General features: G+C 41.8%; 1 protein-coding gene across 1 annotated transcript in view; it reads right to left on the bottom strand.

The window, feature by feature from the left end:
• Window positions 1–231: 231 nt before the first annotated feature.
• The window catches only part of CNPY2 (canopy FGF signaling regulator 2), a 30234-nt gene continuing 12501 nt past the window's right edge, over window positions 232–17964 (bottom strand). The window contains 3 exon segments of the mRNA XM_044286011.1: window positions 232–413; window positions 3022–3118; window positions 17934–17963. Of these exon segments, the coding sequence (XP_044141946.1) occupies window positions 370–413; window positions 3022–3118; window positions 17934–17963 (171 nt within the window). The 3' untranslated portion in view covers window positions 232–369.

Consider the following 17964-nt stretch of genomic DNA (forward strand, 5'->3'; position numbering starts at 1 on the left):
AGGGACAGTGCTGCCACTTTGTTTTCTTTTGTGTGTGTGTATATATATATATATATATATATATATATATATATATATATATATAGTCCCAGTAAGCTTGTTTATTTAAAGGGGCATTCCTTGTTGGGACGCCCTCCTCAATCAGCTAAGAATACTACTACCTAATATTTCCAGACCAATCTTATGTACTATGGAGGAAAATTAAACACTAAATAAAAGGCACACAACATATATTCAAAAGTCATTTTACTTTTAATGTAAAAAAAAAAATATTTAAGAAACAAAATGTACTAAGCCCCCCATTCACATTAGATTATCCTTGTTCCTTAGTGAAGCTTTATGGACCATCTACAAGGAAGAAGCAGCAGGTCAAAGTTCATCATGTGGTATGTGCACAGCGTGGTCACACAAATCTGCAGGGAGGAAAAAAAAGGAGTGTAGAAATTACTCATCAGGCGCAGTGCTGGCAAACATCCCTCTCTTACATTAATCTCTTAATAATGGCCAGTACAACTTTTTACAACATTGTTAAACAATGCCATTTTTTTTTTTAGAATGTCTGTACAATAAAGTAGGCTATACACTTTAGACAAATGTTCGCTAAATGATCGTTTCGGGCGACAGCTATCCCCCCCCCCCCCTCCCCCGGGTGTCGGACCCCCGCCGATCAGATGATCCATCTAGAGCAGTGGTGGCGAACCTATGGCACGGGTGCCAGAGGTGGCACTCAAAGCCCTCTCTGTGGGCACCCGCACCCTGGAAAAATCTATGGTGTACCAATAGCCTTAGACATTTCCTGCCATTCATCACGCACTATGAACGGCACAGGCAGCGCATTGAATGCAGGTAGGTTATTATAGCTACATGATAAAGTACATGGAAGATATACTATATTGGAATGTAGTATTCAGGTTAAATTGCTGTGTTGGCACTTTGCGATAAATAAGTGGGTTTTGGGCTGCAATTTGGGCAATCGGTCTCTAAAAGGTTCGCCATCACTGATCTAGAGGATAGATCACCAGTTTAAACGAACTGCAGAACCCCTTTAAGGTTTTCTCCTAACAGCCTGAGTCAAGATGACACAAAGCAAAATATATCTAGAACGGCACTGTATGGTTTACCCTCTAATTATAAAGGACAAAGGAATGTATTTACTGAGGTTTATGCGGGACTGTCCACTGTTGTTTCCTTGCAAACACAAAGAAACTGCAAATGTTCTTTAATTCTTCTGTATACTGTGTATATATAGTGAGAGAAGTGGTTATTCAATTGTACATTACCAAACCTTCATCCACCGTCCGTTTGATCATTCGCTGAGTATACTGTTTGTTCGGTCCCCCGAGAAGGTGAAGTCTCCCGTTCCTCTGTGCAGAGCGCAGCGATATTGCAACAATTCTTTGTTGTGACCTTCCAGGACCTTACGTGGCGTCCCACATGGTCTACTGCTTGGTCATGTGCTGCTGCCGTCTTTTCGGCAGGGATTCAAATCACCTGTATTCAAATAGTCGTGGAATGTTGCACAGTAACTTGTAGCTTCAATGACTTTTGGCTTTAATATAAATAGTTGGATATATATTGAAGCCAAAAGTTATTGAAGCTACAAGTTCCTAGTGCAACACTCCTTCATAACACTGATGACTATAGTGTATACGAGTCCAAATACGATTTTTGATATGTTTATGTACATTGTTCAGCTAGTATTTTAACTTTATATGTATCAAATTGTATTTTTTGATCCATTTTAACTCATTCCGGAAAAAACGCATTGAAAACGCACAGAAACCGCACATGCGTTTTTCTGGTTCTTAGATCCTATATATTAACTTAAAGCATAGTATACCGCATGAAATGCAAATTAAAGCATTGAATTTATAAATATAAGTGTTTATGACATACGAATCAGCTCCAATAGAACATGTCCCAACTTTTGGAACCGATTTCCTGGGTTTTTAAGATAGCCCTCACTGGCCCAACCCAGAGTTCAACCCATGTTCCAACCCACATGTGTTAATCATGGACACTATAAAAAAAGAGGAGATTTCACCTCCACTGTTCAAACCACTGATAAAAGGGGTCCATTTACCCCGAAACGCGTTTGGTGATAACAGTGAGGGACTATCAGGAGCGCTCCACATTACGAATTTTGACGTGTACTATTTAATACTGGAATAGCGATCACGTTAGAATCCACGACTATTTGAATACAGGTGATTTGAATCCCCGCCGAAAAGACGTCAGCAGCACATGACCAAGCAGAAGACCACGTGGGACGCCACATAAGGTCCTGGAAGTTTACAACAAAGAATTGTTGCAATATCGCTGCGTTCTGCACAGAGGAACGGGAGACTTCACCTTCTCGGGGGACCGAACAAACAGTATACTCAGCGAAAGATCAAACGATGATGGTTTGGTAATGTACAATTGAATAACCACTTCTCTCACTATATATACACAGTATACGGAAGAATTAATGAACATTTGCAGTTAATGAACATTTGCAGCTCTGATTTTCTATAAACCCAACTATACAGACTTGCCACCTGCGCTAGTTGCAGTTACTAGTGGGATATTGCGATATAGAGTGCGGTATATATGTGCCATTTTTATTACCCAATGTTATTTTAATTGTATTTTTATGACATGTTTTATATGTAATATCGTAGCGTGTTTATGAATTTTTAAACCTATAAAGTTTATGTGGATACAAAATTATTGTGTGTTTGCCCAATATTGAGTGACCCCCAATCCAAGTTTTTTCCACTCAATCTACACAACAGCATTTGGGAGTGCTGAGGGGTAGTGCACCATTCCAGAAGTGGTACAGTGAGAGAGCCACCTCTTTTTTTTTTTTTTTTTTACAAAGAAACTGCAATTGTGTTACCATTGGCCCTGAGAGCGTCATCTCTGTGACACTAGAAGTAATACTGGTGCAGAAAGAAGAGAGTAATGACAAATCTATTACCCAATAAAGTAGGACGATTTACAGGACAAAATAATGCATTATAGCAGGGAATACATTACCTGTTCGTTTACTGCAGAGTTTGTCTTTTACATTATCGGTTTCACGAGAGAAGAATTCTATTAGTTCATCTTCATACTCCTCAACTATCCGTTCACACTGAAAGCAGCATAACAAAAACATTTGTAGAAAAACTTAAGGCAACAGAAGACAGACGGTTGCATGCACAGAAAAAGGTACCTGCAGACAAGGCACTGACACCACTATAGATCAGTTAGGATTTAGGGCTCATGCACATGAACGTGTGCGGCCCGAGCCCGTATTGCGGTCCGCAATATACAGGAACCGGCCGCGTGCGCCCACTTGAATGGGTCCGCAATCAGCAAGTCATGGATCGGTGCAGAGACACAAAACGGAACACTACAGATCGCTTCTGTGGGATTTCACTCCGTGCTTCCGCACTGCAAGAAAAATAGGCTGAATCTTGCGGATCACAGACTCATTCAAGTCAATGGGTTTGCATCCGCATACAGTATACCCAATTATGCAAAACTATATTCCTCATTGTATCAATAGCATCAACATATTCCACTGTACTGTCAAGGATGTACAGTACAGACCACAAGTTTGGACACACCTTCTCATTCTTTATTTTCATAACTATGAAAATTGTAGATTCACACTGAAGGCATCAAAACTATGAATTAACACATGTGGAATTATATACATAACAAAAAAGTGTGAAACAACTGAAAATATGTCATATTCTAGGTTCTTCAAAGTAGCCACCTTTTGCTTTGATTACTGCTTTGCACACTCTTGGCATTCTCTTGATGAGCTTCAAGAGGTAGTCACCTGAAATGGTTTTCACTTCACAGGTGTGCCCTGTCAGGTTTAATAAGTGGGATTTCTTGCCTTATAAATGGGGTTGGGACCATCAGTTGCGTTGTGGAGAAGTCAGGTGGATACACAGCTGATAGTCCTACTGAATAGACTGTTAGAATTTGTATTATGGCAAGAAAAAGGCAGCTAAGTAAAGAAAAATGAGTGGCCATCATTACTTTAATTAATGAAGGTCAGTCAGTCCGAAAAATTGGGAAAACTTTGAAAGTGTCCCCAAGTGCAGTCACAAAAACCATCAAGCGCTACAAAGAAACTGGCTCACATGCGGACCGCCCCAGGAAAGGAAGACCAAGAGTCACCTCTGCTGCGGAGGATAAGTTCATCCGAGTCACCAGCCTCAGAAATCACAGGTTAACAGCAGCTCAGATTAGAGACCAGGTCAATGCCACACAGAGTTCTAGCAGCAGACACATCTCTAGAACAACTGTTAAGAGGAGACTGTGTGAATCAGGCCTTCATGGTAGAATATCTGCTAGGAAACCACTGCTAAGGACAGGCAACAAGCAGAAGAGACTTGTTTGGGCTAAAGAACACAAGGAATGGACATTAGACCAGTGGAAATCTGTGCTTTGGTCTGATGAGTCCAAATTTGAGATCTTTGGTTCCAACCACCGTGTCTTTGTGCGACGCAGAAAAGGTGAACGGATGGACTCTACATGCCTGGTTCCCACCGTGAAGCATGGAGGAGGTGTGATGGTGTGGGGGTGCTTTGCTGGTGACACTGTCGGGGATTCATTCAAAATTGAAGGCATACTCAACCAGCATGGCTACCACAGCATCTTGCAGCGGCATGCTATTCCATCCGGTTTGCGTTTAGTTGGACCATCATTAATTTTTCAACAGGACAATGACCCCAAACACACCTCCAGGCTGTATAAGGGCTATTTGACCATGAAGGAGAGTGATGGGGTGCTGCGCCAGATGACCTGGCCTCCACAGTAACTGGACCTGAACCCAATCGAGATGGTTTGGAATGAGCTGGACCGCAGAGTGAAGGCAAAAGGGCCAACAAGTGCTAAGCATCTCTGGGAACTCCTTCAAGACTGTTGGAAGACCATTTCAGGTGACTACCTCTTGAAGCTCATCAAGAGAATGCCAAGAGTGTGCAAAGCAGTAATCAAAGCAAAAGGTGGCTACTTTGAAGAACCTAGAATATGACAGATTTTCAGTTGTTTCACACTTTTTTGTTATGTATATAATTCCACATGTGTTAATTCATAGTTTTTATGCCTTCAGTGTGAATCTACAATTTTCATAGTCATGAAAATAAAAAAAACTCTTTGAATGAGAAGGTGTGTCCAAACTTTTGGTCTGTACTGTATCTGCTCACATCAGTCCCTGCCACAATTAGATTCAAAATCTAAAAGGAAACACACATTTAATTGGGAGCCAAATCACCTCTCAGTATGTGTGGACTGAGGGAACAAAAAGCCTACAAAACAGAAGAACATAAATCTCCAAGCCAATGTTTCTCCTGGTCAAATTCCATCCTATGATTCCAGGGCTACACAAGGCAATAGCACTAAGCAATGAGTCAACCGTGGATTGTGGATCCTGGACCAAACATGATCATGTGAAACTTCTCCAAAACTAGGTGCAATCCTTATGCAAAATTCAGAGTTATGACAGAAGCGTTGTTAAAAATAATTAGTTCTATTCTATGGTTTTCTTCTTGGAAAGTTGTTGTAGCCAGTTGGCCATTCCACTGGTAGAACTACCCAAGAGGTGACCTGCTAGAACAAGTTTTTAAAAAGCCCCGTCTTGTAGAAAAACATAAAAGATTTTTAAAGTTGCTGTCTGACTGGTACATTTCTTTATTTTTACCAGAACTGAATATAAATTACTATGTACAGGGGGGCTTGTGCTGAGCATAGAGTAAGCACACACTGGCTAACTATTCACCGTCTACTGCCTTCTAGATCCAATGGTAAGAACAAGAAAGTGGTCTTTTGCTGGCTCCAATGTGATGGGCCCCTCATCAGGGTAGAGCAGTACTTATCCCTTATTCAGTGTGGAGGCCATACTTGAGCCAGTGACTGCAGGGCGCAACCCGCATGTTGCTCCCTTCTCTCTAGAAGAGACTGCAGGTCTGTCAGGGGAAGGAACGAGACTGGCATCTCCACATTTGCGGTGTCCATAACACAATCAGCAGTGCAGTTATCTATCCCAGAGCACCTAACCCTCATACTGCAATGCAACATCAAGCAGCAGCTGCCATCTTCTGGAGCTTGGAGAAATGGCCTCACACACTTCTGTAGAGGACAAATGGGACTGGAAGGAACACATGAAACTCCTGCCTACTGAACAAAAAAAAAATTTTGAGAACTTTTTTGAAAGGCTAGAGAACTCTTGTAATTAGGAAAGGAATGCCTTAAAAGTGAATCTGCAGGTGGAAGATCTTATCATGACACCCCTGCTAAGATGGAAGTTATAGCAGCGGTAGTGGAGGTTCACAACATGTACACAAGTCAGTTTGAGCGTCTTCAGGATGATACTGAGAACCACAATAGACAGATCAGAGGCTTCACAGAAGCCACTAAATCAGCTGACTTGATACCCACACTGTAAGATCTATTTAGCAAGATCTTAGACCAGCCTATATTTTTTTTTTTCCAAAACATTTTATTTCATTTCTGCAGACAAGTATAATCATTTAAGGCAGAAATACATAAGTGATGATGCATACATTCCATATGTACCAAGTATCAATTTTAGAGCATTGATATCACCTATTCCAATTTTACAAAAGCTTGTACATTGAAAATGACAAAGTTAGAAGAATAGAGTCTGCAAAATGAATAATGAACAAGCCAACAACCCCTTTCCCTCCTCCCACCCCATACCGTCTGGATGTAACTCCTCCCTTATACTATTGTTACCTTGCCCATATAAGGAGCAACTAGGAAATGCATACTATAATTAAATATATACCCCCTTTACCTCTTTCTACACACTTATGAAACTTTCAAATTTTCCTAGAGTTCCTCTAATATCTTTCTGTAAGTACCATTCAGTATGCTTAAAATTACTCATGAGAGCTTGTACTTCATCTGTTGATAAATGTTTGGCAATAAATTTCAACCATTTATTCAAAAAAGGTGCTGCACCCCTGTTTTTATTGGACTCCGCGTCCAATTGGTCCATTAATAGGAAATGCCTAATTAGACTGAGAAATTCTGTACTTGTGGGTATCTGTGGCTCCAGCCATTTTTGCAATAAGCATTTCAATGCTACCAGCAACACCCCATCTATCAGTTTGGGTACTTGGATTGTGTCCGGAAACACGTGAAATAGTAGCACATCTGGCTCACGTGGCAAGCCAATATGCCATGTGTCTTTAATCCATGACAGCAGCCATTCCCAATACTGTTGTGTTTTGGGGCATAACCACATCCCATGGTCCAAATCCGCCCTTAAGAGATCACATTTTGGACATTTATTTATCCTGGACTCTGTATTACATGTACTGTTCCTGTTGAAAGCGTATAGTGCTCTGTGCATTAGTTTCAGTTGAGTTTCCCTCCATTTCTCACATATTACTGCTTTCCTTATCCTAATCCATCCCGTCATTATCCTTTCTCTCCAGTCTTGGCTTACCAATAGTTTACCCCACCCTCCACTAATTGTAGCAGCCATTTTATCATTGCCCCTATCTCTAAGTTGCTGATAGATATCGGATAGTGACCATTTATTTCCTATCTGTTTGAGTAATGTATCAAACCCATTTACTTTACATTCTGAAGAAACCCCTTTTAGCCTGGACTTACAAAAGTGCATTATTTGATAATACTGCATTTCATGCCTGCCCTTGAACATGTAATAAGTGCTGCACAGTTTCAATACCCTTCTGCCTCCAGTGCTGGAACATTTTATTAGTGTTTCCCACTTCGAATTCTGGATGTGACCATAGAGACATATATTTAGAAGTCTTAAAGGATAAGTTGTATGCGTACCCCCCCCCCCCCTATCTACCGGCAAATATAGCTTCCGTAGGGCTATCCTAGCTCTCTTTTTGGACCATAAAAATTGTGAGAAGATCTTATTCTAGACCAGCCTATATTTGAAGAGATTGATATTAACAGAGCCCATACTCTTGCATCACCCAAACCAAGAGATGTTATTTGTTGCCTCCATTACTATTCCGTGGAAAAAAGGAATCATACAAAAGAACTACAACCTTCCTGTCATTGACTTTGAGAGAATGTCTATTTTACTAAATCTTTCCTGCTCCATTATAGTGCAGTGCAGAGCTCTACAACCTCTATTGAGCCTTCTTCGAGAGGAAGACATTCCATTAACATTAGGTTTTCCCTTCCAATTGGTGGATTGTTGCAATGGACAACGTTTCAAATTGCAGACACCAGCAGACCTCCTGGATTTCCCTGGCATCCTTGAGTTGCCTGTCATTATACTTCCGGTGTGGAGCCCCATGCCTCCTCTCCCTTCCTACTTCTCAGTTAAAAGACCCAGGACTTCTGCATCGCAAGACACCATTACTACGGCCAAGAATCCAACATGAGGTAGAGTTACAGAACTACAGATGACTGATGTCACCTTTCAAAGTATATGTATATTTCAATATGTGTGCTACTCCTTATGTACACCTGCTGTTTAATTTGTGCTCTTAATGTTCATGCCGTTATATTGTGCTTCACCTGAAGAATCCTGGGGGGCAACCCTCTGGGAGTGCTTTGGGATTGTGCACAAGTTGACTTCATACAACAGACTAGGAAAGTCACGCTTACTGTTTGCAATACTTAACCATATGCACGTCAAAGGGCCTTCTTATAGATAGTAGAAGTCTTGATGATGTCCTGTATGTTAAACAGCTGCAGAAATATCTGTCTTTTTATTGATATGCAAATGAGCACATTTGAACACCAGGGGGCTGCACCGAGTCCTTGGAGCACTGCTTTTGTAACACCAGGGGGCTGCACCGAGTCCTTGGAGCACTGCTTTTGTAACACACTTGCACACTCCTCCCATTGACTGACAGGGCTAGATATCAAGCATGGTGAGGGCAGAAGCAGCAGATGCATTAATGCTTCTCATGTCTGTGACACTCAACTGTGGCTCAGACATTGCCTTTACACTGAGAAACACATCTTGAACTAGATAGGGGAAGTATTATGTAGTAGTATCCGGACAGAAGTAAAATTCATCCTAAAGCTGTGTCATACTATATCATACAGTACTTACCACCTAGCAAGTACAGCATTACATGTATCAGGCCATTTTGCCATACATACAAGATTTTCACTTTTACTATGGCTTAAATGAGGGAGAATAAATAAATAAATTAGAAAGTCTCTTTTGGGATTTGAACTTGGGACCCTGTATGTATAGAAGGCAGAACACTTACCTCCAGGCTACAGATCTACCATGTTGAAAATTGTGGTTTTCTATACCTATAAAGCTAATGCATATTACTGGTTTCTTCATAGGCACAATATTGTCTGTCCCGAAGGGAGGTTTATGAAACTGTAAATCCTTGAGAGGATGTATACTATCTGGAATATTAATCTTACGAACGCCAATCAAGGAAAGTCGCTTGCAAATATACTAGCTCAAACAGATTGCTTTATGGAAGGTGTAATGTTTCTGGGAGGGAATTTAAACTTGGTGCCAGAAATATCATTTGACTCATCCTTAGGCAGATGACTAACCCCACGTTTATTGCTCGCTTTGGCAAAGAATGCACTACATAATAGATGGCTGAGACACAGATTGTATTAGGACACTTCGTGTCATGGCACGATAGAATGAGCTATTAAAGATTTCATAGATAATCACACCTCTGACCCAACCGCTCCTCCTCTGCAGTGGGCAGCCCTAAAATGTGTGATAAGCAGTATATTGATCCAGAAGGGTGCTAGACTGAAACAAGAGAAAGCAGGGCACATACAGCAGTTGCTAAAATTAGGAGATCTACATAAGACCCATAAGCAATCTTTCACTCCTGAAAACCCTAGTTAAAATGTCCCTAGTCTGAGATCAGCTAAAAGAGGGAGAGGGGGGGGGGGGGGGGGGGGAAGCTCACGAAGACACCCTAAACAGCTTTCAGACCTATGTAAATGAGAATGCAAATAAATGTGCTCAAGCTCTGACTCGATTATTGCATCCACGACATTCTGCTTTATACAGCCCCAAAGACACTACTGGCTTGGCTGTTTATACCCAAAATAAATTACTGAAGTGTTCAAGGCTGGACATACTAAGGCTGGATTCACATCACTGTTTAATTTCCTGTTCCTCTGATCAGTCAGAACAGAAAAACCCTAAACAAATCCATTATGCACATTTTGCATCAGTTTTAGCCATTTCCATCTGAGATCTGTTTTTTCTTTTTAGACAGAAAAAAAAAGTATTGCACACAGGGCTTTTTTCTGCTTGGTACTCACTTAAATGGTGCCGAGCTGCTCCTAAGCCACGTGACACATGAACGTGTTATTACTTGGCCTAGGAAAAGCAGAGAAGGCCGTACCGCTATTGTGAGCGCCGCTGCCTTCTCAGAGGAACGGCGGGGGCCCAGGTTTCTTCAGACTCCCACTGATCAGATACTGATGACCTAGCCTGAGGAAAACCCATTTAAATAAGTGTTTATGAGGTCAGGAGATCAGAGATAAGATGACTGTATTCAAAGAATACAGAAAGTGACAGCTTGCAAGTAGACTGATTTTTAACCCCTGTACCTCAAACGGCTGAACATTTTTAATAAAGACCAACTGAAAATGATAATTTTTAGCCCAAAATGAGTAAAATGCAATAATAAAAAAAAATTCCCCTGGTGGTATACATAGCCTTTAACTAATCTTTTCTCTCTATACTCTTTTTCTACTCTCTTCTCCTCCTTCCTGGATAGGAGAGTTTATGCAAGAAAAGTACTCTCCTGCCTATAAGCAGGAATCTTTTTTTGGTCTTCAATAGGTAAGCTTACATGTATTATTTATCAAGTATGTCTGGATGAAGCTATTTTTCATTGTTATATTATTCTAAAACTGAGCACCATAAACGGCTGATTTTGTATAGCTGATATCCAATCTGTCATACCTTTTCTTCCAGTTCTTGATCACATGACTGCTCGTTTTTCTTAGATTTTTCAAATTTAATAGAGTAAACAAAAACAGCTTATATATATATATATATATATATATATATATATATATATATATATATATAAAATAATACTACATACAAACAACTGTATATTTATGTATAGAAATATGTAGACACAAATAACCCATTAGCACTCCAATGAACACTGCGTAAGGCACTGCATAAACTAGAATTTATTAGGATTTATAATTAGTCTGTTACTTGTTAGTACTAAGGTGGCTGGTCCACAGTGTATAACACAGCAACCCACCCATGATGCTGTATTAAGTATGGTATAGGGGTCCTGATAAATAAAACTGCTGTTTTAGGATAGGATAGAAGGAGACAAAAAAAAATAGTTAACAAGTCTAAGTAAATCTAACGTGTAATGCACAACTGCTGGCATTCATGAATTCTACTATACTGCATGCAGTTACGGACAATTTCAACCAAAACAATCATTTGTAGGGTAAAATTTAAAGGGAACCTGTCACCCAAAAATCACCTATTAAGCTGTTTACAGTACCTTATAGTGCTGTATAGTCGTTTCCTGATGCACTTTTTGTTAGTTTTGCAGCATGTATGCTCAGTCAGAAATCGATGTTTTATTCAGCTGCTGCCCCGTGCTTCAAGTCAGGCTTGAAGTCACGGGGGCAGCGGCCTCGGCGTCTTACATGGCCCTCTCCCCGCCCCCTGCCTCTGTGACTGACAGCCGAAATCCGATTCCGGGACCGCGCTCAACGGCCGCATGCGCAGTAAAGGGCGGCAGGAGCGCGGTCCCGGCTGCCGCGCGTACTACGCGCCGTCTTACTTTCGCCGCACTGCGCATGCGCCCGACATCCTGTATCAAACGCGCCCGCGCCCGGCATCTGGGCGCGGGCGCGTTTGATACAGGATGTCGGGCGCATGCGCAGTGCGGCGAAAGTAAGACGGCGCGTAGTACGCGCGGCAGCCGGGACCGCGCTCCTGCCGCCCTTTACTGCGCATGCGGCCGTTGAGCGCGGTCCCGGAATCGGATTTCGGCTGTCAGTCACAGAGGCAGGGGGCGGGGAGAGGGCCATGTAAGACGCCGAGGCCGCTGCCCCCGTGACTTCAAGCCTGACTTGAAGCACGGGGCAGCAGCTGAATAAAACATCGATTTCTGACTGAGCATACATGCTGCAAAACTAACAAAAAGTGCATCAGGAAACGACTATACAGCACTATAAGGTACTGTAAACAGCTTAATAGGCGATTTTTGGGTGACAGGTTCCCTTTAACAAATGACTGTTTTTGCTGAAATATGACGGACCATCAGCCAGTGGCGTAACTAGAAATCACTGAGCACAACAGCAACTTTTTGAACAGGCAACACCCCCCCATCCCTCGGAAACGTCTTCTCAAACCCCACTCTCCCCCCCCCCCCCCCCCCCCCAAAAAAAAAAAGCAAATAGTTATGAGCCTCCTATTGGATAATTACTGCATGGGCGATTATCTTTTAGCTGGCAACAAGTTATTTAACCCCAACTGGTGCAATGAGTTGCTTCTCATTACTTTTACAAACATATCGAAAGACATCTTGTGGTCGTGGAAAAGATGTTAGCCTGTTTGAGAAGGGTCAGATCATTGGCATGCATCAAGCAGAGAAAACATCTAAGGAGATTGCAGAAACTACTAAAATTGGGTTAAGAACTGTCCAACGCATAATTAAAAACTGAAAGGATAGTGGGGACCCATCGAGGAAGAAATGCGGCCAGAAAAAGACAATCCTGAATAAATTGTGATCGGGCAATCACTTAAACGTTTGGCAAAATCAACAGTAGAACTCAGGGCTATGTTTAATAGTGAAAGGAAGAGCATTTCCACACGCACAATGCGAACGGAACTCAAGGGATTGGGACTGAACAGCTGTGTAGCTGTAAGAAAACCACTAATCAGTGAGGCAAACCAGCAAAAAAGGCTTCAATTTGCTAGGGAGCATAAAGATTGGACTCTGGAGCATTGGAAGAAGGTCATGTGGTCTGATAAGTCCAGATTTACCCTGTTCCAATGTGATGGGCGCATCAGGGTAATAAGAGAGGCAGATGAAGTGAGGCACCCATCATGCCTAGTGCCCACTGTACAAGCCTGTGGGGGCAGTGCTATGATCTGGGGTTGCTGCAGTTGGTCAGGTCTAGGTTCAGCAACAGTATGTGCTCCAAGAATAAGGTCAGCTGACTACCTGAACATACTGAATGACCAGGTTATTCCAAACGATTTTTTCTTCCCTGATGGCACAGGCATATTCCAAGATGACAATGCCAGGATTCATCGGGCTCAAATTGTGAAAGAGTGGTTCAAGGAGCATGAGACATCATTTTCACACATAGATTGGCCACCACGGTGTCCAGACCTTAACCCCATTGAGAATCTTAATTTTTTTTTGGGGACATGCAGTGTATATTGTCATTGTATAATTAAAATATTGTTGAGGGGGCCCCCTGACAAAATCTTTTAGCCCTCATCCTGGGTGGGCCCCTTCTGAGTTTGGGCCCCAAAGCAGCCGCTTCCCCCTATAGCTACGCCCCTCGTATTTGAAATTTTTGGCCATTACTAGGATGAAAGATCTTTCATTCAAAGAAATTCCTTCTTCACCGAGTGTCACGGAACATTTACTCAGCATGGACTAATATGTTAACGGCTGCATCTGTGAAAAATCATTCACCAGACGATTGTTAAGGCTGCCATACACATTCAATAGCTTTTGGTGAACAATCGTTCGGCCAACACCTCTCTCCTAAATCCTCCATACATTCATCCGTCACGTTCGGTTTGGCCGAGCATGCATGTGTATTCAATGGGGAGACAGGAGAAAGCCACTGGTGGCAGCTTATCTCCTGGAAGAGCAAAAGGATCCGGCGAAAATATTCACTTTGCCCGATCCTTCTCTCCCCTACATCTTCTGTCTAGGGAGAGTCAGGAGCTCCCCACACACATCAGACTGTCGGCCAAACCCGATGCTCGCGCGGGGTTCGGCAGACAATACACTAATGTGTATGGAGGCCTATTAGTTCAATGATTACTTATATCTAATGTGTAAGGTCATCTTTAGATAGAGGATATTACGTTTTCTTGTTTATAGGAGGCTTTGAAAATAACCTTGTAATGCAATATCACCGCAGGTTATTAGAACTGGCCGTCACTCTGATGGTCAGTTGTGGAAAGGTTAAAACATAGGGTTTGGAAGATTTTTACGTCTGGGCATCTGTTTTAATTTTTGAACAAAACAAGCAGGAGGGGGGTATCCATTATACAATTCATGGCTCATAGAGCCAAGTATAATCTTATTTTTCCCCTTCATCAAAGTTTTCTCATAAACTGAACTGACCTTCTGTTTGCAGGGAACTGGTAGCCAATATTCCCAAATCACAGATACAGGGTGTGCGCATAAAGGGATATTTGGGGACACGGCAGAAACATGCCGGTTACTGTTTAGCAAGTCATATGGCCACTGAAGGCATGCAGCTTCTGTCTAATAAACTCTTGTAATATGTTACCTAGCCGAATACCACACGTTTACGACACAGAATTCAGCAGCTGCCAAAAAGACATTTGCTGTAATAAATCAGCTATCATAAGCAAAAAAAGGAAAAACATAAAATAAAAAACATTTTAACTGCAGGTAAATCCAAGATGATAATTTCAGTTATTCTTTCTGCATTCATATTTTAACAACTCTTTCTCCACCAGGAAGAACAATGTCTAAAGTCATTGCAGGTGGCTACCCTGTAAGTCAACGTCCTACCCATTATAGAGCCTTAAAACATGGCTAAGGATTTTAGCTAAGTCAGAGTCTTCTCAAAAAGGAAAGGAAAACATTCATGAGATTCCTACATTCTCTTCTAAATGTCACTTTACTGTAATCAAGCAAGAAAAATATTATATACGCTGGTAACAACCAAGCACTGTACATGTGTGATGCAGGATTACAGCTCCTGCTCTCTATCAGGAGCAGGTCAGGTCCTGCGTGTCAGCGACAGTCAAGGACCCTGACGCGAAGACAGAAGAGGTTTATTACTGCTTCTGTCTTCTCATTTCTTCTCATTTTTTTAAACTCGTTTTATTGAACGAATCATCAGAGAAGTTCAAAGAACATCAGTATACATGAAGGTCAATAAGACATTCAAATACATAAACAGTACCATATACATCCTAATATTGCGTTAAGTGTATCGAAAAATCTAGGAGCTGCATAGATGAACAGCAGGGTCCCCATACTTTACTGAATTTCTGAGGACAACCCCGATTCTTAAATACAATATTCTTATAGGATACCACATTATTCAAAAGTACTTTCCATTGGTTAAGAGAAGGTCGTCTATCACCCATCCAACGAATCGCAATAGCCTTTAGTGCGAGAAACAATGTCTCTCTCAAGAGTATTCTGACATGGTGAGGCTATACCTCTTCATCAAGTATACCAAACAGGCATACTTGTGGGGTTAGTGCTATCGGGAGGTGCGTAAGCGTAGAAAGAAAGCTTGTGATGTCAGACCAAAAGGTTTCTATATACGGATACTCCCATATAAGATGCCAGAAAGTTGCCCCTTCTGAGTCGCATCTATGACACCTAGAAGGTGACAATTTCCCAATTTTTTGTAACCGGACGGGCGATAGATAACTATGGTGAATAATACATAGCTGTATAAATGTATTATTGATGGATGGGGGAACCAATACAGGAGATTCTAATAGGTCACTAATTTCTTCATTTGTGATACCCGGTATTACCCTAAGTTCAGACCTGAGCGTTTTACAGCGCGTTCCTACGCGCTGTAAAACGCTCAACACGGAGAAACCAATGCTTCCCTATGGGAATGGTTCTCACCTAGGCGTTTTAGAGCGCGTACGATCGCGCTGTAAAACGACCGACGCTCAAACAAGTTCTTGAGCTTTTTTGGGGGCGTTTGTCGCGCGTTCCCGCACATAGAAATTCGGGAACGCGCTACAATGTGTGAACGCCAGTCTCTGTATGCGCGATTGTAAACGCCCGTACAATCGCGCATACAGAGCGCTCGTTTCAGAACGCTCAGGTGTGAACCCCCTGTTAGAGTTCTATACGTGGCATTTAATGAGCGCTATGCAGTGAATACAGAAATGCTGCTCCTCTACCGGAGCTATGCTCCTTCCTCTATCGGACTTGACGAACATGTGATTTCTGGGTGTCTATGGCATGGCAGAGCTCCTGATCAGCCCTGCCAGTGTACAATGACCCACAGGGTGCCGTTTTCCACCGTAAACGAGAGTCTCTTGGATGCTTTTTAAAAAGGTTCTTAGGTCCCACAAATCAAAAAACTTTTCTATGTGCTTCTAACACCCCTAACATTGCATACTTATGCCCTCAATACCCATTTTTCATGTCTGTGCTTTCCTTCTCCCTGTCTGGGCAGTAGAGCAGCTTAGCAAGCATGATTACTTCTAGCACTTCCTGTTTTTGTTAATTTTCAGCTTTTTCCTGCTATGCGGTGTGATGCGTCACAGGGCTGGCCTTGCCTGCCACAGTGTTCAATCAGAAGTAACCACATCTTATACACATCCTGTGGCTGTTACAATTAAACACGAATCATCGCCCTATTCACATCATTCAAATATCCTTAGAATTGAATTGCTCTCAAATAAAAAACGAACCAGATAGGCAGTGCTTGCTGAGGATTCCCTGAACCAGTGCATGCCTATTATAGCAACAGCACAGATGCCGAATGCTATGTTCCCACACCTGCACAGGCCTTACATTCAATTGCGTTGGGATGTACAGAAGCCTGTGACGGAACCTTGATGTCAGGGATGTCGTCTGCAGCAGAGGTTCTGGCACATGCACAGAAGCAATATCCTACCGAGCAGGATTCCAGAATGAAGCCCTCAACAAGTCTTCCTGGCTGCAGTAGATGGTGAAATCAGGGATGATGTTCCATCGACTGCTGAGGCCAGGAAGACAGAAGAGCGCTTCTGGATGGGACCGTACCGAAGGCATGAAACTGTGACCATGACGAGGATTGAGGAAAGTGTAGCACTGCCGAAGGTAAGTATTGCTCACTGCCTCTTCCTTACACTGGTTAGGTTGAACTAACATTTAAGAATTTTGAGCCTTACAGCCAAATTCCCACATACCTCCATAGTAAGATCACTAGTACAATGGGAGGGTAGGAGGAGGCTGCGAGCCCCACCTATAACAGGCCACGTGACACAGGCTACCAGGTGCACAGAATGTTACCAACGATAAACTATGGCACATTCCATATATAATCAAGAAAAAATATAAATAAATCACAGAATGAAGTGGCCTAAATAGGAGGAAGTGCTCAAAACCCCAAACACTATGGCATGTTTTGCTAAACTCTGCAGGCTATAAGAATGTGGTGTACTGCATTTTTGTATAGTTTTTTTTTCTAATGTATACGTCAAATGGAAGCCTAAAACATGATGTGAACCTAGCCTTAGCAGATTTTAAAAAAATAATAATAATTTAAAAATTTATAAATCACAAAAATAATTTTACTAGTCTAATAGGAAAAAATAAAATAGAAAATGATCAAACTTCGCTAAATTAGACTGTTAGACCATCAGTGTTAAACTATAATTCACGCTGGGACGTGGTGTAAATCATATCTCAGATCTATTTCTGGTGGTAGATTTCACTTTCTGACAAATGGAGAGACAGAGATGCGCTTCTGAATACATTCGGTGCATCTCACTCCAGCGCAAAGTAGATCAAGGCTGGCGTATGAAATGTCTTGATAAATTCCCCTCCTTGTCCCTTACCTCCTCCATTGCTGACTATGCAAGCCATGGCCATGTATGTTACCATGTATGCTTATTACATTATTTTTGTCTAAATACGTAATAATATGCAATAATATATATATGGATTAAAGTGGCCGTCTTACTTAGAGAAGAGTAAAGAAATGCAGCAAATAAACATTAGCACAGTGTCAAGGCAGCAAAATGAAACCATACTCACTGTAAATTTCAAGTCAGATATAGCGTCCTGT

Source organism: Bufo gargarizans, chromosome 3 (genome assembly GCF_014858855.1).
Source record: "Bufo gargarizans isolate SCDJY-AF-19 chromosome 3, ASM1485885v1, whole genome shotgun sequence".
NCBI classification, from domain to species: Eukaryota; Metazoa; Chordata; class Amphibia; order Anura; family Bufonidae; genus Bufo; species Bufo gargarizans.